Source organism: Uloborus diversus, chromosome 4, assembly GCF_026930045.1.
Source record: "Uloborus diversus isolate 005 chromosome 4, Udiv.v.3.1, whole genome shotgun sequence".
Lineage (NCBI taxonomy): Eukaryota > Metazoa > Arthropoda > Arachnida > Araneae > Uloboridae > Uloborus > Uloborus diversus.
This window is the reverse complement of record NC_072734.1, coordinates 178,212,358-178,233,920: the sequence shown is the minus strand read 5'-3', so window position 1 is coordinate 178,233,920 and position 21,563 is coordinate 178,212,358. Positions and strand designations below refer to the sequence as shown.

The window sequence follows — 21,563 nt, the reverse complement described above, 5'->3', positions numbered from 1 at the left end:
CAAAAATTAATTTAATTTATATTATTAACTGCAGTTTTCTATTTATGATTCTTATGGGAAAAATAAACACAGAAATGTTATTTTTCTACAATTCATGCAAACTTTAACTCCAATGTCTTGTATGATTATTCGCTATCTCTACTTAATAACTTATTTTACATTAATGTAATGAAGGTTATTTTTAGCGTTGTATTAAATTGGTAATCTTACTTCTGCACCCTGTCTTACCTTCTGAACAAATATATTTCGTCTGTCTCGATAACCGAAACTATCTAATTAATATTCTTATGGAAATATATAGGCTATAGTGTACAGACTGTCCATTTGGGGACACTCTATTACAAAGAAAGGTACAAAGATTGGAAGTAAATGATTTTGAACCGACGGTTCAGTGTACTTGTACTGTCTTTAGTCCAAATGCCGCAACCTAGGCGTCACTCTCGAAAACAAGACGTCGATTGGTTGTTTGTCATCGTAGAGGGCAGGTGCTCTTAAAATAATGCAAGCCGTTCCAACTACGCAAGCTATTGAAAAGATGTAGAGAAACAGCCTGTCCAACACCATAGCCACGTACTGCCAATCACCCTCAATCTGTAATTTTAAAATTGAACAAAAATTATTTAAAGTTTGATTCGAAGTATACTGTCTGACCACGTTTGTAATGGAGTTGGCAAGCTGCCAGTTGGGGCGATGCTATCTGAATAACGGGAAAATGCAAAATTTAATGCGCGTGTTTAATTTACTGTTAACTCCCGGTTATTCGCGGAATTGGTTGGCGCAAGTGCCAAGGGAAGTAAAAATTGCGAATAAACTACCAAACATAAAACGAGGGACAAATAAGGTAAAAATTGTCCTACCTCAAAACATTGGCTGTATTGATGCATAATAATTTTCAAGCAATGAAAATTTATTCAGTTCTGTAAAAATGCTATGGACGTTTGCATAACAAAACTTAACACCAATAAAGAAGAAGTGTATGTACAATGAAGGAAGAGCAAAATATAAATAAATAAATTTATTTATATTTTATCATTCATTAATATTTGCTTTTTGCTGCGAAAATACATGTTTTTGTTTGTTGATTGACTCGCGGATAATTTTGTCATGCGGATTACCCGCGCGCGGATAATCGAGAGTGAACTATATTTCAATGTGATTCTGCTTATTTTAAAAGGTAACTCGTACCTGTAATAATAAACTAGCTTCCTGTCAAACTAATGAATGCATCCATTTTCGACTGTAAACCGGATGTTCGCCCTTCCATCCTATCGGTGGTCAGACAGTGCATGGTTATTATTTAAAAGGTTTCTGTAAAAGGGCGATTCTAGAAAAAATGTCCCGTACGTAACGCTAAGTTTTTATTTTATTCAAATAACTATTAATCATATATATGATTAACTGTTATGCTTTGATAGTATATTAAAGACTGTATTATTCCCCAACAGCATTATTTTTTTAAGGCTTTGGTTTGCTGGAAAAAATTAAAAACTTATCGTTATGCACGAGACATTTTTTCGAGAATCGCCGAAAACACAATGCAATGCTTCCTTAAAAATAGAAAGTATTACACATACTGCAAACTCTTTAACACTTTAAGGCGTACCAGTTTCGATTCAGTATTTATTTTTTCTGCCAACTGTTGATGCTAATGTGCCAGTTGGATCGAAAAATTAAGAGTATGTGTCCACAAAACACAATACTATACCTCAAAGGGCCCACTGTAACAACATTTAGTTATCCAGGCTATCGATGAGTATACGCTTTTAGATTCTATGTTAAGTCCTACGCATACTTCAAACGGTTTAACCCTTTGAAGCGTATTGGTTTCGATTCAGGCCGGCATTTTTTTTTTTTTTTTTGCTGCTAACTGTTGAAGCTTATGTGCCAGTTGGATCGAAAAGTTCAGAGTATGTGTTCACAAACCACGATACCATACCTCAAATACCACATTGTAACAACATTTAGTCATACAGGCTATCGCTTTTAGATTCTGTGTAAAATCCCCTACACTTACTTCAAACTTTGAGGCGTGTTGGTTTATCTTCAGGCTGCCAAGCATTTTTTGCTGCCAAGTGTTGAAGCTAATGCGCCAGTTGGATAGAAAAAAAAAAGAGTTGATTGTGCAAACCAAGACACTATTACTCAAAGGGCGAATTATAACAACATTTAGTCATCCAGGCTATCGATGAGTTATGCACTTTTGGATTCTATGTAAGATGTAATTTCTATTAAAGATACTCCCCCCCCCCCTCCATATGTTACTCAAACTTCTCAAAAAGTTCAATGTTTTTTGTCAAGTATCGACTGAATAAATTTCCTTCTATGATAATAATTCTTTTCTCAAAAATGATTAAATCTAACTTTAAATCCGGCTTATATTTTGATATATTATAAAGATTCTCAAAACTGAAATATAAAAAGAAATATTAAAAAGGAAAATTATATTAAAAAATTACATGAACTTTCACCACGAATTAATAATTTTTGGTTATTTTTCATTGTGCCGCATTGTGGATTTAGAAATGAGTATCATTTGTAACATTAGGAATTTTATAAAGAATGTTAAGATTGAATAAATAATCATAATGTAATTTGCAAGAGTAAAATCCTTCAGGGTTTTTTTCATAGATGTTGTGCATGTATTAATTTTTTTTAAAGCTATTTTGTTTTCACAATCCGCTAAAATAAAAAAGACTGCAATTTTTATAAATTTACGAAAACTCAGTTTATTGTATGAAAGAAACGCAATGCATCGCATTTAAAACATTCTTCTCTGAGTAAAATATCAATCTTACAAAAACCTTGCAAATGTAATTTAAAAAAAATTTCATCTGAAAAACTTTCTAAAATAATTAAAACAATTTCAAAACAATATATATATAGAAATAACAGCTGTTTTTGGATGCCCTTCTATTAAATCTTCATTGCGAAACATTTATAGAACTCAGCCTCACATTTTCAAAAAAATTCCTGCATAAGACAAATACGGAAAACATTCGTCATACTCAATACACCTCATACTTTAAAGAAAGATGAAAAAGTGATAAAAAATGGGAGTAAAAAAAAAATGAACCAAAAAATTAAACTTAGACCATAGTTATACACAGAAGCGTCAGGATTGGAAATCTGAAGTATAGCAGTTCCAATGATATATGAGCGCGCTCCCAAAATCTATCCTTCACTAGTATTGTAAAGGGGGATTTGACAAATTAATTTCCCTCCCCGATCAATAAGTGCTATTGATCCCCGGAGAACCGCGCCAATGGATTTGGAATTCGAAGCTTTCCAGGCTTCCCAAACGGGCATTGTCACAAATGGAACTGAATAAAACTAAACCTTGGAGTATCCTTTTCGTTTGGGGATTCACGAGAAATTTGAATGAGAAAGAATAATGGCACTGATACTTTTTTCTGAAAATAAAAAAAAATGCTACGTGGTGTAAGTCTTAGCTATTTTTAGAAGTTTTAGGAGTGTCATAATGTCAGAAGAAAAAGAGGGGAAATATCAGAAGGCCGTTGGAAATGGCATACAGTTTTGCTTTACAGCAATTTCGTAGTTTTGATGGTGAAAAGATCTTTATTAGTGACACTGGGAAACAAGTTTTGTTTACGTCATTTCACCTTTCTAAATTTAGTAAAATTCAAAATATTCAAGTTCTAAACATGTTATTTTAAAATACATTGTAAAAAACACAGTAATTTGAATGAGAAAGAATAATGGCACTAATACTTTTTTCCGAAAGTAAAAAAAAAATGCTACGTAGTGTAAGTATTAGCTATTTTTAGAAGTTTTAGGACCATCATAATGTCAGAAGAAAAAGAGGGAAATGGCATACATTTTTGCTTTACAGCCATTTCGTAGTTTTAGTGGGGAAAAGGTCTTTATTAGTGACATTGGGAAACAAGTTTTGACTACGTCATTTTGACATTTCAAAATTTAGTAAAGTTCAAAATATTCAATATTTAAACATGTTAATTTAAAATACATTGTAAAAAATCATAGTAATTTGAATGAGAAAGAATAATGGCACTGATACTTTTTTCCGAAAATAAAACAAAAAAAAATGCTACTTGGTATAAATCTTAGCTATTTTTAGAAGTTTTAGGAATGTCATAATGTCAGAAGAAAAAGAAGGGAAATATCAGAAGGCCGTTGGAAATGGCATACATTTTTGCTTTACAGTCATTTCGTTGTTCTGGTGGGGAAAAGGTCTTTATTAGTGACACTGGGAAACAAGTTTTGACTACGTCATTTTCACCTTTCTACATTTAGTAAAATTCAAAATATTCAAGTTTTAAACATGTTATTTTAAAATACATAGTAAAAGACCGCAGAATACTAATCATGGTAGCTCTTACTATAGTTTATTTCACTAATGAAAATCTTCACGGGATGTTCAGTACGACAAAAATAATAAGTGATTTCAGAATGCTTGCCATACACCTATTTATGGGCAAAGACACCAATATTTATAACATTTTTTTACAAATCAGTTTATTAATTGGTGATTGAATAAATGACAGACGGAATTAGTAAATGATATGTAAATAAGTGAATGAATAAAACAAAGGAATGAATTGTACGAATGAAAATGAATAAATTAATTAACACGTACATTAGTTAATACATTAAGGAATAAATAAATGAAATATGTAAAACCAAAACGTGCCAAATATTAAATAAAAAAATACTGTACTATACATCAATAAGTCGAAATATATGTTTGAATTTTTAAAACCAATAACTTAAGCATCAACAATATCTAATGTAAAACTTTGAAAAGTGGATTCCGGTACTAAACGCCTCAAATAGATTAAAAATTGAATTACTTTTAATGGAGTATAATATGCTTGGTTTCACCACAAAAGCATTAAACAGTTACAACAGCAATGATTCTACTTGACATTGATTCTATTAAAATCAAGTTTTTATAGGTATCTATTAAAATTTTAATGGTTGAAATCATTTGTCTGCATTCTGCAAAAAATATATTTTTGTGGGAGTTTATGCGTATGTACTCATAAAATATTTTTTTAATACTTTTTATTTTCTTCTATTAATGGAGTTGCTTAGTTGATTAAAAAAAGGCCTAGCTTCATTTGAGGGTGGGATGCAAAAAAAGGGGGAGGGGAGGGGTATCGGTAAGAATAATATTTTGTTTTTAAAATGATGATTTAGAAAAAGGATGGAACGTTTATCTGAAAAAGTTTATTAATTTTACTTTTTGTTCGGGAAGCAATTTTTTTTAAATGGAACTTGAACACATAGAAAAAAAGAAGAAAAACCCGGTAAAATTACGCAATACTCAAAAAAAAAAAAAAAAAAAACCCCACAAGCTTTGAAGCAAGTTTCATCAGTCGGAAAATTACTGTATACTTTTACTGGCGGAGTTATTTAACTGACAGCATTGAATACAAATCACGTAGAAAAACATTTTAGTTAATGAAAACTCAAATTATATTTCATTATGAAAAATATATAAACTGTCCAAGCACATTGCGCTTTATATACGTCTTTATGCATAAATGAAGAAAAAGCTCGACTTAATTCCTTTAATATCGCAGCTAGAAAAATTTTCTTTTCCCATTCAAGAAGTTCCCTTTTCTCTGAATAAAATCCTAAATCTGCACAAGTAATCATCTAAATTCCAAGAAAAGCAATTTTTTACGTTTCTTCTTTCCCCGTCATCCTTCCGAAATCACTCCACAAATTCACTTAAGAAATTTCCATCGCAAAGGAAAAATTCCTCAAGACAAGCGTCATGCCCAATGCGTCTTTTTCTTCAGTTACAAAACGAAAAATGCAAAAAAAAAAAAAAAAGATACAAAATAAAATCTGGACTGGAAGAAAAAAAGAAAAGCCTGCCAACATAACGATATATATACCACGAGGAGAATAGGAATCAGAAGTACCACATTTTAAATGATGTATGACTATTCCTCCTGAACTATCTTTCACTGCTTCTGGAGAAGTAAGGAGTTGGGAATTCATTTTATTTGACAAATTAATTTTTCACGGAACAATAAATGAATCTCATTCTGAGTAAAACATATCATTGGCTCGTGATCTTAATGGAATTTAGAGCTCGAATGAATTCGGCGTGACACTATTTTGAGGGAGTGAAGTTTTATTGAAATAAATTCTTTGATTGCGCAATCGAAAATATTTCTAATGTAATTTCCGATCCAGTATTTTTATTTCCTCTCTAGGGTTTTTTCAACTCCATGTTTTTCAATTCCATGTCCTGCTACTGCCGTGGCTCAACTGCATTTTTGCCTGGCACGTGCAAGTGGTTTCTTTTTCAGGGTCTACATTCTGATTGCTATTTCCTTTTGAAGGTTCACCTGAATACTCTTTCGTTCTTTAAGTTTCAGGTATGTTTTCGTGCTCTATTTTCCTCCAAGGCCGTCGTGGAGGGTAGCACGTTATTGACCTTCCCTCTTGCTAAACAGAAAGGGCCTTGTGAACTTAGTTACCTGTTCTCTCCTTGGGAAAGTTTCGGTCCCTGGTTCACCTTTTTTCATTTTGGTGTTTTTGTGTTCTTGCTTTTTGCATTTTCCAATTTATTTTGATTGTCTATTCATAAATGTGCTTGTATTGTTTTTGTTTCTAGCAGCTTTGCGCTGGCATTATAGTATACTTTAGTATTTATTTTTTCATTTTTCTTTCAATGTCTTTGAATTAAATTTAAAGTGTTCTTAAAACGTATCTCATGTTATATATATATAACATGAGATATAATAGAAGTAATAGTAATAATTTTATATATATATAATTATTACTATTATATCTAATTTCTGTGTTATTTATCATTATTTTCTTTTAAGGGATTATTATTCTTGTATTTCTTCTTTGTCGTCTAACCGGGTCGAACTCACGTGCTAAACAATACACACAGAGTCGCACGGGGTACCTGTATAAATTTATTTATTAATTGTTTGTAAAGCTGATTCGCAATTTAACGACTTTCAAGGGACCACAAAAAATCGCCCTCAAGTAGCATTTGTTTTTAAATAGAATGCTTCTAAAGTTATAGTGGAGCATCCAGGATCGCGAAAGGTCGTCTTTAAATAGAGAAAGTCAATAAATAGAGCGTCGTAAAACAGATAACCTACCGACCAGTCGTAACCTACTGATTATTACATTTATTTATTAATACTAATGCCATTTATACAAGGCAATATTAACAGTAGTTCATTGTCAATTCGTAAAATAAATATTTTCCATACAAATAACAATGTAAGGTACTTTAAATTGATTACTACAAGTGTCCTAGAAAAATTTACTACATTAAAAAAAGAACGAAATAAAGATAAAGCACTGATAAAACACTTAATACATATCCATATTAAATTTCAATGCGTTTATCACAGACCAAATTTGAGTTAAGCTTGACAGTACAGTGCTGAAATTTAAAGCAAGATATTTTGGTTTTGGATTGATTCATCAGTTGGATTTGGACTTCAAGTGCAGACGGCCTTCCAACAAAATAATACGTTTTCTCAAAAATGGAATATACAAACTACTAGCAGGTGCTCTTGAAAGGAAATACAAAGAAATTAAGTCACTAAAGATCTGGTTACTATCAGTTGAGTTGCACACTCGAAAATAAACATTTTAAGGTCACTGGAGTGACTCAGGCACCACGCGAGTTCTCCAGGGTTTAAAATGTACATTTATAAGCAAAATTAAATATTATGCTACAATTTCTATGACGAGGAGATATTTATCAAACTTAATTATTTGCACCGACATGGTGTTTTTCATTTTTAGCAGTCTCAAATTTTTATTCGTTTATCTCGATCAAAATTAATTACGCGGAGTGTTTTCTTGTTAAATTATAGACAATTAATAATGCGAAAAAAACTAAGGTTTTAAAGTATGGTAGGTAAGGTAAGTAAGGTTTCAACGTATATAGAGTTTAGAAAAAAAACTAAGGGTTTTTTTTTTTTTTTCGAAACTCTATATACTTTGTATAAGAACAAAATATATTTTTTGTTTCGTTCATTTACCATAAAAAAGCCTTTAAAAAGACTGATGGCGTCTGTCCAACATATATTTTTTTAATACTATCCCTCTTCCAGTCGGAAATTCAATGGCAATTTATTTCTCAGATTAGATCAAAAAAGTTACCCATTCATTCCTTTCAAACCATAATTTTTGGAGCCATTAATTTCTGTATTAGAAAGCCGCTTTCGCTTAAAGCAAGAAATACTGTGAGCATTTTCCCCACACTCTCCTTTCTTTTATGCTAGAGAATTTCATCAAAAAGCCATATAAGCTAAGACTAAATGGTTGTTTTCAATTGAGTTTTTCAGAAAGAGCTCGCTTCCATTAAAGTAAAGGTGTATCAGACAACAATAGGGTGTATGGAAAGATACCAATTTATTTTCTAAGTAAGAGAAATAGAGTGTTAGATGGAGCAGTAATTTTAAAAGCTCTCACCTTTTCTGCTTTTGACACGTTCTAATACAGAACTAAGATGATTAATATACTGCGGTTCTTTTACTATGTATTTTGAAATGCCATGTTTAGAGCCTGGATGTTTTGAATTTTGCTAAAATTAGAACTAAAATTCTGAAAGGTGAAAATGATGTAGTGAAAACATATTGTCTAGCTGTTTCTAAACTTTTCACTGTAAGTATTTCATTTGGTTTTTCTGAATTTTATTAAGTATTGCATAAATGTTATACGTCTTACATATATAGCTAGATGAAATACCCCACCAGCTCAGTTATTTCCAGCCGAGGACTGCAGTTTCGTGCTTATTAGCACTCATCAGTCCGTCATAGGAAAGTGACTGAGCTGGAGATGGAAAACCTCTTAAGAAAGCCAAGAGTGCCAAACAAACTGGTAGCCAATATAGAATTAGCAGACCAGACGAGTGTCCGAAGCAATGGTTCGGTTCAACGGTTCAGTGCTTCGGACACTCGTTTGGTCTGCTAATTCTATATTGGCTACCAGTTTGTTTGGCACTCTTGGTTTTCCATCTCCAGCTCAGTCACTTTCCTATGCCGGGCTGATGAGTGCTAATACGCACGAAACTGCAGTCTTCGGCTGGAAATGACTGAGCTGGCGGTGTATTTCATGTTTTTCTGCCTTAGCCCTAGCTAATGGGTGTAACTTACTGATTATATAGCTAGCATTATAAATTGCTGATATTTATCTTTAGTACGTACAGTGCTTGATGTTAAAAGCTTTAAGCCAATTTGTATTTCTTTTTTACGTACGGTACAAAATAAATTTCCCTGTCTGTGTTATAATTTTTGTTTAATTTTTATTATATATTATGTAATTGCACAGAACTTCATCATGTTAAGGGATATTGTCTAATTGCGAACTTTAACTTATGGTACAGTAACAATTTCCTTACATGTATTGAAGCCTTCATTTTCTGATCATTAAATATTGTGTCTTAATATGATTAAAAAAAATTGCATTAATTATGATTGACATTTAGCAGTAAGTTACTTCTGCTGAGCCAGAGCTAAGACAGAACTACAGTAAAGCACCGTTTATACGTTTTTGAAGGGACTGTATGAAAAAAGCATACAAACAAAAAAACGTATAATAGGTATAGGTTAATGTGTATTAGACTTTGCAGGGGCCAATTTAAAAACCGTATAAATGATAAAAACGTATAAAAGAGAAACGTATAAACGGTGCTTCACTGTACATACAATATACCGGACTTCCAGTTATCAAATCCAGAGACTGCAGTTTTGTTCTTATTAGAACTCAACACTCTGGATTAGTGAATAAACTGCGGACACTCGCTGGAGAGATAATTTTTCTCTATCTACCAGTTTGTTGGCATTCTCAGTTTCGATGAGATGACATGCCTCGAGAATGGGTGTTCACTAATACAGACTGATGACTTCTAATAAGAAAGAAAATGCAATCTCGGAAATGTGATATATCCGGGCTGTCTGGTATATGTTATGTAATGATTGGGGGGGGGGGGGGGGAGAGATACGTCAACAGCATTTTTTAGCATTCTTTCCAATCCAAAGAATAGTTAAATACAGTTGAACTCCGTTAGTACGAAATGCCAAAAATTCACGAATTTGTTCGTGTTAGACGTTATTCGTAACAACCGTGAATGAGTAAAATAGAAAAAAAAAATATATAAGAAATTCATTATATTTAGAAAAATACTAGTATTTTATTATTATTATTATTACCGATATACATCTTGTAGCAAAAATATATAGAGAAAAATTTAGCTTACTTCTTAAAATTCAACACTATTGCAGAAAAAAATCTATATATTTTAACTATTTTTTTAGTTCTATGAAATTTCACCGTTCTCGGCAATAAAATAATCTCGGCAAAAAAAATCTATTGTCACATCTATTGGGCTTTCTACAACCGCGCAAAATGCGAAAACAATTCTAAAAAAAGAAAAAAAAAAGTTTTTAAATTCAATCTTGAAAATTTTTGTTCGTCTTAGCCGAAAAGTGCCTTTTAATGCACGTGGTATGCGTGAAGTTAATAGTGTAATTAAATAGCGAAAAACTCTATTAACACAATGTTCGTTTTAGGCTTGATTTCGTATTAACCGTGGTCGTACTAAGAGAAATTAACTGTATAACTGCTTTTTAATGTTTCAAGAAGTCCATACTCACCTCCGAATAAGAATCTAGATTTTCCATATGCTGGGAAATAAATCGAACATTTAAAACAGCTCTTTCCATTTCTTCCTTCTCATGACGTTCTTGTAGCGAACCTGCATCTGAGGTATGTGGGCCTTCGATATAAGCGCATTCGGCCAGCCGTTCTCTGTCCAATATTCGAACAGGTACTGTGTCACTAATGTCCACTGTCGTACCGTCGAACGGCCTCAAGATACCAGATTTTGTATCAGATGCAGCGTCTGAAGATTCACCATCATCAGGCCTTTTCATTAGGAGGAATCTAGAAAAAAAATAATAAATGTAACAGGAAGTTTCGTCTAGAACTAAGTGAGAGCACTTTCTTGTACGGTAGCGTAACTATGGGGTCTAGCGCCCCTGGCGAACTAAAGAAATTGCGCCCCCTTCCAGGGTCGCCCACGTGGAAAGTTATCGGAGGTCATCGTGACCTCCCCCCCCCCAAAATTTATTTATTTTTTTGGAACATTTTGATTTATTGATTTGACGATAGGAAGCAGCATTGTAATTTTTTTCCCTATTTTCTTTTTTAGAATTGTTTTCAATGATGCCCACTATTCCTTCTCAGTAGATTATATATACTTCCTCTAGCTCTTTTTTCTTGCGAGTTTTTTTTTTAATGTAAAGCATTTTTCAAATTACGCTTTTAATTTTATCTGATTTAGTTAAAATTTACATATATAGAAATAATGGAGGCTCGGTTTTCGTCAGAAATGAAAATAAAGTCATTGTGTTGCAGTTAGTGAATAAAAAAGAAAAAAAAATTAAAAAAAAAAAACGAATGTAACAAAGTTCTTTTTTTGATGTAGTATTTTTTGCTCCAAAAATATTTATGTTAAAAACAAATGTTTTCTTTTGCAAACATAAAAGAAAAAGCGAAATAAACTTACTTTGGAAGAACTTCAAGAAATACTTTCCGAACCCAGGGTGCCATCTTATGCGTAGCAGGGGACCGAAAGTTGACGTTGAGTACCGCAATGGTCACTATTACCGAGAATGAAACCAAGATCATGGTGAACAGAAGGTACTTGCCCAACAGAGGGACTGTCAACGACGTGGGGGGGGATGATCTCAGACAAGAGGAGGAAGAAGACACCCAAGGACAGCATGATCGAAATGGAAAGAGAGACTTTCTCGCCGCTGTCGGATGGCAAATAGAACACCAGAATTGACAGGAACGAAATGGCGACGCAGGGGATGATGAGATTCACCGTGTAGAACAGTGTCTTTCTGCGAATGGTGATGTTGTATGTTATGTCGGGATAAGGTTCTTCGCAGCAGCTGTAGAAACGTTCTTTTCTCCTCGCTGGGACAGCCATGATGTCCCACTCGACGCTTAGGTAGAACTCGCTGAGGTCGATCCCCATTGGGATTTCGGCTTCCTCTTCCCTCTGATGTTTATGCTTCAAATCGACCTGGAAAGTTGTAATTAAAAATGAATAAATCATTTGAATTTTGACGTTTTGAATTCAAATTATGTTTGTCGCAATCATGAATTTCATGAGGATAATGATCGTGGAATTCTTTGTTTCTTACAAATGGACTGGAATGGAAATCGAGAAGAGATTTGCACCCGTCGTATTATGACTGTATGATTGTCTAGATTAGGTAATACGAGGCATATCCATAACATGGAAATGGACATTTGGCTGCGGTAAAAAATATGTGGTTATTACGGCATATTTGTACCCGGTAACTCATCACAAATATTAAATTTACAGTGTATACCTTTGTGATAGTTTGATTCAAGGAAGCCCATATAGGGGGGGGGGCAGAGGGGGCTGAAGCCCCCCCTTTCAGAAATTAGAACTTCTTTGCTTTCAGCAATTTTTTCTTTGCAAAAATGTAAAAGCATTTCTTCTCCAGCCATTAATGAATAATTTATTAAAAATGTCAAACTTTAATAACTCTAATCTGTTTCTATGGGGAAAATATCCTACTGAACCATGGGGAAAATATCTGAGCCCCCCTCCTTAAAATTTTGCATATGGGTGCCCTTGGTTTGATTTTTTATCATTCCTAAATGATCGTGTACAGTAATCTGAAATTATGTATTTATCTAAAATTCTGCTTTTTAATCTAGCTCATCTATATTGAAATTTTTCTCGAAAAAGAAATAATTTTACAGCTTGCTTCCCCCTTTTTAAAAGTAAAATATTCTTAAAATAGCCTTGAAGGTACGTATGATTTGTAACCATGGACGACGAAAATGTGTCATCGTAATAAACATTAAACATACTCGTCGTCATGCTGAAAATTCATAGCAACAAGAACCTCGGTCAAATGAACATAATAAGCAATCTGCAAATGAGAAAAAAAAAATAAATAAAAAATAAAAATAAATAAATAAATAAGTAAAACTTTTTCAATTAATTTTAGGCTAAAATAATTTTTTATAAATTTCTCATTCACAGGTTGAACTAAAGGTTTCAAATTGAATCAATAAATAAAGGTGTCGGTAGGATTTTTGGAAAATATAGATTCCGTACGTTGACTTTTACGGAAGTCATTTTGCTCTACCAAAATTGCTCAAAATTTTATTTCTGTTTACTTGTTTCTGATTAATGCAATGAGAACACAAATTTCTGTCTCGAATAAGTCATGAAAAATTTAAAAATTCAATACCTTAAGTCCCAGTAAGTTTTATTTAGATAAGAATTTAAAAATTTATCAAAAATGAACATTTTCAAGATGTTTATGTGAACTTTCATCGATTAATCTTAGAGATCTTATTTTCCCTCCAGCAAAAAGTCAAGTTGTCGGTAGTAAAATTTTCATACATTAATTCATTTCCTTCTCTCTCTAACTTAAGAACATATTTCCCCTTAAAAATGTTTTTGTGTACTCTGCATCAAAAAAAAAAATTTGGCATTAATTTTTGGCAACAATCACATAATAAAAAAAAATCATTAAAAGGTCGTTCAGCAAATTTTAGCCTTATTTTTCAAAAACACTTTCAGTTAAAGCTACATGTAGTAATTCATGAATAAGAGAAACAATCTTCAACTCGGGAAAGTCTTATATGTAAGTGAGAAACCGTGTCAAATAATATTACCTCGAAATTTAAAAAATTTAGATTGTTCGACAACACATACCACAATAGAAATTGTTTCATAATAGTTTTCCATGCCGGGGAATGTGGGGCAAAGTAAAATGGTTAAGATGACTGATTTTTTTCAAAATGAACAAATGTAAAACTTCTTTTGAAAATTACAGAACATAAAGGAAGAACATTGTATTTTATATTAAAACTTGCGTTAAAACTTTTTTTTTTAAATTTTTGGCAGTAAATTTAGTCCTTGAAAAAAAGTGGAAAACTTTCACTTTTTTTTTCATGGGGCAAAGTGAAAAATGAAATATTTTTCGAATGAAATATTTTCTATCTAATTATAAAACATATTATTGAACAAAATATTCAGCAAATAAAAGGTTGAATGAATAATTGAAAATATAATAAAAGAATAAACGTGTAATTTTATGAACAAATCAATTAATATATAAAGAAAAATAAATGAGCCAGTAAAGAATGATCGAATAAGAAAATAGGTAAATAAATGAATACTATAGGTGAATTACTAAACGAAGAAATGTAAATGAATTAATTAATAAATGAAAACGTAGTATTTATATTAAATGATTGAGTGAGTAAATAAAACAAACTATTTCACTTTGCCCCATCCACTTTGCCCCGTATGTACTTGACTAATTGTACAATTTATTTAAAATACAAATAAGCTTAACATTAAATAAAATAGTACTGCTTCGAATATTAGGAGGACTCGATTAATATTTAAAATGTTAATAACAATAACTTTATCATTTTATAGTAACAAAAAAAAAAAAAATTGACTTACAACAAAATATTACGATATGAGTATCGTTTTTTTAAAAATTGCCTGTATTACCAAATGACTCAATCTTCGGCAGTATTTTTTCCCCGACTGAAATAGACCACATATGGTACTATATAGTTAAAATAATACTAGGTAGGTGGAGCTGAAAGCAGAGTAAATATTTCACTATTTCACTTTGCCCCGTGTTCCCTTACTAAAATTTTATTTGTAATTGTATATTCGGTTTAATATGAAAAAGGTTTCGTTATACGTTGAGGGCAAACTTTTAATAAGCTGTTGATTTAATTTTAACTTTATAGAGAATCACTCTCTTTCTACGGCAAGACAAATATTAACAAACACGTGATTTGTCCCAAAAATAAAATATCTTGAAACTGCCCGTTAAAAAGAACCACTTATATGTTTCGTTTTTATGCAGTGTTATTTTTCCTTTGACTCAAGATTATCTGAAAGATAAAGAGGAAAATATTTGAAGCGAGGAAGCATATGTGCTTTGCACATCTGTGTAACTGCAGTAATTTACTCATCAAACCTGAGCATTTTGACACAGATTAACTTGTTGAATACTTGATATATATTTTTTAATTTGATTAAATTTTAGAAAGGCATTCAGAAAAACAAAGTAATAAATGAATGTTCTTAACTGATTGGCTACATATAAAGAGTCAACTATTTTAAAATCTTAAATTGTTGTATGATACAATCGTGCACCCTCTGTGTTACATAAGAAATCAACAAACTAAACTAAATGATGAACTAAAGCAGCTTTGCTCAAAACATTTGGAAAGAAAAAAAAGATACTTGTTATCAAACTGCAAAGACAAATTTTCTATCGCTGAGGTTTCCGAAGAATAATCCTTAAAACCTGGTATTTAATTTGTTTTGAAATGCAATTCAGACAAAATTCTTAATTGGTTAAATGTTTTTGTAATTTAAATTTTAGGTTTTTTTTAATTAAAGAACATGAAAAAAGAAAAAAAAAAACATTCTGAACTAACACAAATGTCCATCGATAATCAAAAACTATTCAATTTCAGAAAAAAAAAACGAAAAGGAACCTTTTACATTTCTGCAAAGATTACTAACTAACAATAGCCTAAATTACATTTACTATTCAATTTGAATGAGAAATATTTTATCTTTCAATATTCTGTAGCAGTCTTTCCTAAATATACATTCATATATTTGAAGAAATTTGAAATTCATGTGTCAAAAAAATGCTAAATCTTATATTCTTAAAACTTAAACTTACTAAATTAGTTTTTAAAAAGCAATTTTTGGTTTCTTCGTCGGAGTTAAAGGCGTCTTCATTTGCATGAATTTCCATTAATGATAAATTTTCAAATAATCGTGAGGGAACGATAAAATTGCCTGAAGCTGATACATGAAGAATATTTATATGCAATCATAAATGTGAAATTCGAAAAACTCGAAAGAAAATAGTGGATAATTTTTACCAGCGGTGTGTATGTTTCAGATTTTTTAGTTACTTTCTTGGTCTTCTTTCGAGTTTTGAAAACGTTGATTAAGGAATATAGAAGTTTTATTTTTGAAAGAAATTAAAATATGAATATAATTACTCGTACAACAGCGCAAATCTGTCGGCAGTGTGTGATCTGACATCACAAATATAAATTCGTAACAATATTGTTAAATCTAAACATCTTTAATTTGAGGTTGCAGGTACGAGACATTTAACCAATGTCCTGAATTTTTCTATTCTATTTCTATTTCTATTCAAGAGTCACAACTGACTACAACTGTATTTATGTCGAGGACTGCATACTAAGTGCCTTGCCTCCATTATTTTATATACCGATAGATGGCAGCACCATCACCGGATCGAACAGTTAATGAGAATTTAGAGCTAGTCCAAGAGCTAATAGCTACCTGGTGCTAGCACCCCCAGAGGTATCGTTTCACTTGGAGGACATTGAGACCACGAGCATATTTAACGTCGCTCAGTCCCCTTTAATGACGACGGTGGGTCTTCGACCAGCGGGGATCGAACCCGAGACCCTCCGGCCCCGAGTCCAATGCCCTACCGATCAGGCTACCACGGCCCCCTCCTGAATTTTTACTTCAGTATAATTTAAGTGAATTTAAGGTCGAGAGAAAGCACAAGATTAAAACAAAAACTATATTTATTAAAAACAGATTAAAATCTTGTTAAGGGTTACCCGCACGTGTGAAGAAAAATGAAGCAAGCCCTAACAACCACAACATCCGCAGATTTATAATTGGAAAACACACTGTTGCCACACAAAAAGTAAAGGTATTAGAAAAATAGAAAAAAGTTAATTTGCATACACATTAATCAATAAACAACATTAATAATTCAACAAAAACAAAACATTGAGAATATTCTACAGTTTAAATTCTCTATATTCAGTTCCAACAAATATGCTAGACTGTCATTACGATGTTGGACTCGTAACTCGAGAGTCGCCGGTTTGATGCCTGTCGTTCGAAGACTCTCAGCATAAAAAAATGGGTATTTGTAGTTTAGTCTTAGAAGGTTCGTTTCGCATGTTGAAGAACGTGGGTTTGATTCCCACCGGTGTCCAAGGTGTTGATTCCTTTCCCTTTGCGTTACAAATATTTTTTTGTGTTTCTGCGGAGGCACATTCGTTTTGCTCACGCTCTCTGTCCATATAAAGCTTCCAGAATTTCTTATAATCACGTGGGCCATACATCCAATAGGAAACGTTCCGACAAATTTATGATGAGCGAAATGGCAACACACCTACGTAATTAAATAATGACGCCACAATGTAAGCAAATAATGATCGCTTAGTGATTAAATATATATCTGTGGCCGAATTGTCTGAGCGATGGTTTAGTTCCCCTGAGATACCGAGTTCGGCATCCAATTTTTGCTACGGAATAAACATATCTTCTTTGAGCTCGGAATTCTTTCCTGCAAATCTGTATCAATAAAATTGATACACTCGCTGGACAATAAATTAGAAACCCAAGACCAATATTTTATTTTAGCGCCTTTTACACTGATAAATGCGCTGGTTTATTTGGGTATCGAGTCTACAAGTTTCTGGAGTGCATTTACATCCAGAGAATCCATGCATTGGTTTTGCAGCTTTTTTAATCTTGTAAATTAAATGGAAGCAAAGAGTGCTGTCGGATGCGTCTTTCCACCATATCCCACACATTTTCTATGTGGTTAAGATCCGGGCTATGCGGTGGAAAGAGAAAGTGTTAGAAGTCAGAATGATGCTCAGTGAACCAATTTTCAGCACATCTAGCACGACGTATACTTGCATTATCCCTCGCTATCAGGATAAAAATGCAACACTGTAGGGTGCATTTGATCTGCCGGTCTATCTAGGTATCTTATGGCTGATTTTAACCTCGAGGAACAGCAGGGCACCACTTCCATGCCAGCAGAACAGGCGCCATATCATGATACTCCCTCTAGATCCTTACACAGAGCACGCATTGAAATGAAAATCTTAAAGGTTGCTAATTCATTGGCCAGTGAGTGTATTAACATATGCAACAGAGGAGAGTTGCTAGTACACTTTTTTCTTTTTTTTTTGGTTTTTGCACAGCATTGTGATGTAAGACTCACATCATTCTTAGAAGCAGCTCTTTGTAAAAAAATAGAATAAATGCTATACTTGGCAGCAACTTTTACTGTAAAATACGTAGATTTTATTTATTTATTTTTTATTATATTGGGACTGTTCACAAATTATGTCAGGCTTTCAGGAATAGGGGTATGCGGGAAATTGTAACAGTTTGTGACAAAGGGAAGGGGGGAGGTAACAAAAAGTCTAACCTACCGTGTTTTTTCATGAATATATAATTATGAAAAACAGTGCGACAAGCGGAGGGGATAAAGTGAAGTGTGATACTTTGCGACAATAGAGGGAAGGAAGTCAGAAATGTTGAAAAAAAGTTGGACATTAAGTATGGACCACTGTGTGACTTCACGTGTGTCATCACTCATTCCAAGTGTGACTTTACGTGTGTCACTGTTTGTCATCAGTCATTCCAAGAGTGACATCACGTCATTACGCATCCCAAGTGTGACCCATGTGCGACACTTTGTAACAAAAGAGGGAAGGGAGTCCGAATTGTTGGAAAAAAGGGTGACATCAGTTTTTAGTCAGCCCCAGTGAAGTTTTCGAAATCCAAAACTGCTAAGAAAGAGTTATGAAAAATAATAATCTTGTTAGGCAGATGTAATGGACTTAAGTTTTAACAAAATAATTCGATTGATTAACATATGCTTAGGCACACTAATGAAGAAGATAGATAGGAAGAGAAAATAATTTAATTGATATTTAGATTAAATGTTTATAAAGATTAAAAGTGCCGCTTTCGTTTCTTGATGCCCACATTATCTTCTTTTCCCACTAAAAGCACTCATATATTTATTTTATTTTTTCATATTCCTTTCAAAGAGCAACAATCAACCGAAGAAGAGAATATAAATCTATCACTAGCTTTTTTTTTTTTCATTTTTCAAATTATGTTCCGAAAAAAGTGAGCTTTTACAAAGCCACACGCAATAAAAATGGCAGTCCCAACTGCATTTTTTCCCTACACATACACTGTTGGTCATTCCCTGAAAAAGATGATATAAAAAGATAAATTCTCTTTTATTTATGTATTCATTTTGCTTCAAAAAATATAACAAAGCCGCATAAAACGCAATCAATAATAAAATAAAATGGCTCCGAAAATAAAAAGTAACTATCGCAAAATGGATTTGATCGGCTTCCGAATACATTTCTACTTGCACACAAAGTGAGTGGTATTAAATTTGTGGAATGCTGCCCTTGTCTCTTTCGTTTTTAAAACATCGTAAAAGGGTTTCATCCAACAAGATGGAAACTGAATTTTTTATTTATTTACTTTAGTTTTTTTTTCCTGCATGCGGCCTCATCCATGGAAACAAACAAGCTTCAATTCGGGGTAATTCCGCTATTTTTTCTGCATTGATATTCAAATGGTTTATATATGTATTCGGTAACAAGGAAAAATTCTCCAGAAACGAATACATGCATGAAATTTGGTATTTAAATGCAGAAAGGACGTAGAGCTGAAGGAATCGGAATATTTTCCCCAGAGAACAAAGGGTAACTAAAGACAAGAGAATCTAACAAATTGTAATACTTTTTTGGTGATTATAGTGGCTAAGATATTTTAAATTGAGCTGCTAAAATAAACATGCGAAATAAATGACAAATTTTAAAGATCAAACGTGGAAGAGATAAGATACCCCAGGAAAAATATGAACGAAAGATGTCCATTTACAGTTAGTTTCAAGTGTTGACTCGTGGTGCATTATGCCAGCAGCATCTTTTATTTTTACTTCCTTTTCCAGGAAGTATTGTATTCGCAAAAAAAAATTCACTCAAAATTCGGCCTTAATTTTCATTTTGCTCACCCCCGAATGAATGTTGAGTTTTTTTTCAACCCGTTCACACGCGGATAAGGGCCTAAGAACGTATAAACACATGAAATATCCATTTTGACATTCAACGAGTTAATTACAACGACTTTTCTCGTGACGTCCGTATTTACGTATGTGCGGATGTGCGGATGTATGTCGCATAACTCAAGAACGGTATGTCCTAGAAAGTTGAAATTTGGTACGTAGACCCCTAGTGGAGTCTAGTTGTGCACCTCCCCTTTCGGTTACATTCGGGTGTGTCTAAAGGGGGGTTTTGCCCCCTTTTAGGGGGAAATCATTGTTAATTTCGATGTAAACTCAAGTAGTGTTATAATTTGGCGGACTTTTGGCAATATATCACCAGTCTTTTGGTCGCCAAATTTTGTCACCAACTTGGCGACAAATTTGGCGGATGTTTTTTTTTTAATTTTTTAAATTGTCCATTGTTGGTGATGTTTAGAGAGTAAACTTATGAATCACATTAAAATTGCCAATAATGGGGAAATGACATTAAATTGGAGTAAAAGGAAGTCATGTGATGCGCACATCAGCTCGTTTACGAGTAGTAGCAACTTGGGTGTTTGGTTTGGTATATTTAAGGTATCCGACTACGTTGAACAGGGAATTTTCGACCAAAATTCACTTTTTATCAAAATAATTTTAATCCACAGCCCCAACTCTTTAAGATTATAAAACTTTTTGGTTTTTTAATCTACGCGAATTAGAACTGACGTTATAAGCATTTGAATACTAAGTGTCTGCGGTATAACACGAGTTAAGTCTAATCTTTACTTACGTTTTTTAAAGAATGCAATTTTTGCTCGATACTGGCTACGGAAAACACAATTTTGCAAATTCTATTCAGTATTCAAGCATGAAATTTGGCATGCCTGTCTTGTAAGTACTTGTGAGTGGAATAGACCACAGATTACGTAAATTATGAAATATTTTTTGATTTAGAGCTTATTTTACCAAAAAAAGGTGACTAATTTTTGAGAAATTTCTGGATAAAGTCACGTAATTTGTCATAAACCTTAAAATTCGTGAAATATTTCTTAACCTGCTGTCTGTTTCATGTGTAGCATTTATACATGTGAAATAATCTAAGCACACTGTTTTTAGCTAGTTAATTTTTATTAATACAGTATTTCTCCAAACTGGTAATTGTCAGTCATTTTTGCCAAAAAATCACCCATTTAAAAAAAACTATTGATATTATGGTTTGTTTTTAAGCAAAATACATGTTTTAAGATCATTCTGCTTCTAAAAAAACATTAATATTATTTCATAATATTGTTTTTAAAATAAACTGCTCCAAACATAGTCGGATAAGTAACAGTTTTAGTTCTTGCCCCAGAATAAGTAGCAGATAGCAAGCAGTAGAGTCTCAGTTTTTTCGCTACAACAGTTTCACTTATTTTTAATGAGAGTTAAATAATTTTATTTCATATGAAAACATTTATAACAGTGAGAATTATGTAACACATTTATTTATTAATCTATTTATTGACATGCATTGTAATCGACTTTTTAGCGGTCAACAACCTGCTGGAACTGATATGACGTATGTACGATCTTTTCTAGACAGGAGTAATGGTGGACTTAAGTAAAATTTTCTGAAAACAGTTTGATTAT

The 21,563-nt window shown here is 32.7% G+C and overlaps 1 protein-coding gene across 1 annotated transcript in view; it reads right to left on the bottom strand.

Annotated features, from left to right (window-relative positions):
- Positions 1 to 408: 408 nt before the first annotated feature.
- Positions 409 to 21,563, bottom strand: part of LOC129220457 (acetylcholine receptor subunit alpha-like) — a 46,620-nt gene continuing 25,465 nt past the window's right edge. Inside the window, 4 exon segments of the mRNA XM_054854877.1 lie at positions 409 to 591; positions 10,629 to 10,917; positions 11,543 to 11,715; positions 11,717 to 12,067. Of these exon segments, the coding sequence (XP_054710852.1) occupies positions 409 to 591; positions 10,629 to 10,917; positions 11,543 to 11,715; positions 11,717 to 12,067 (996 nt within the window).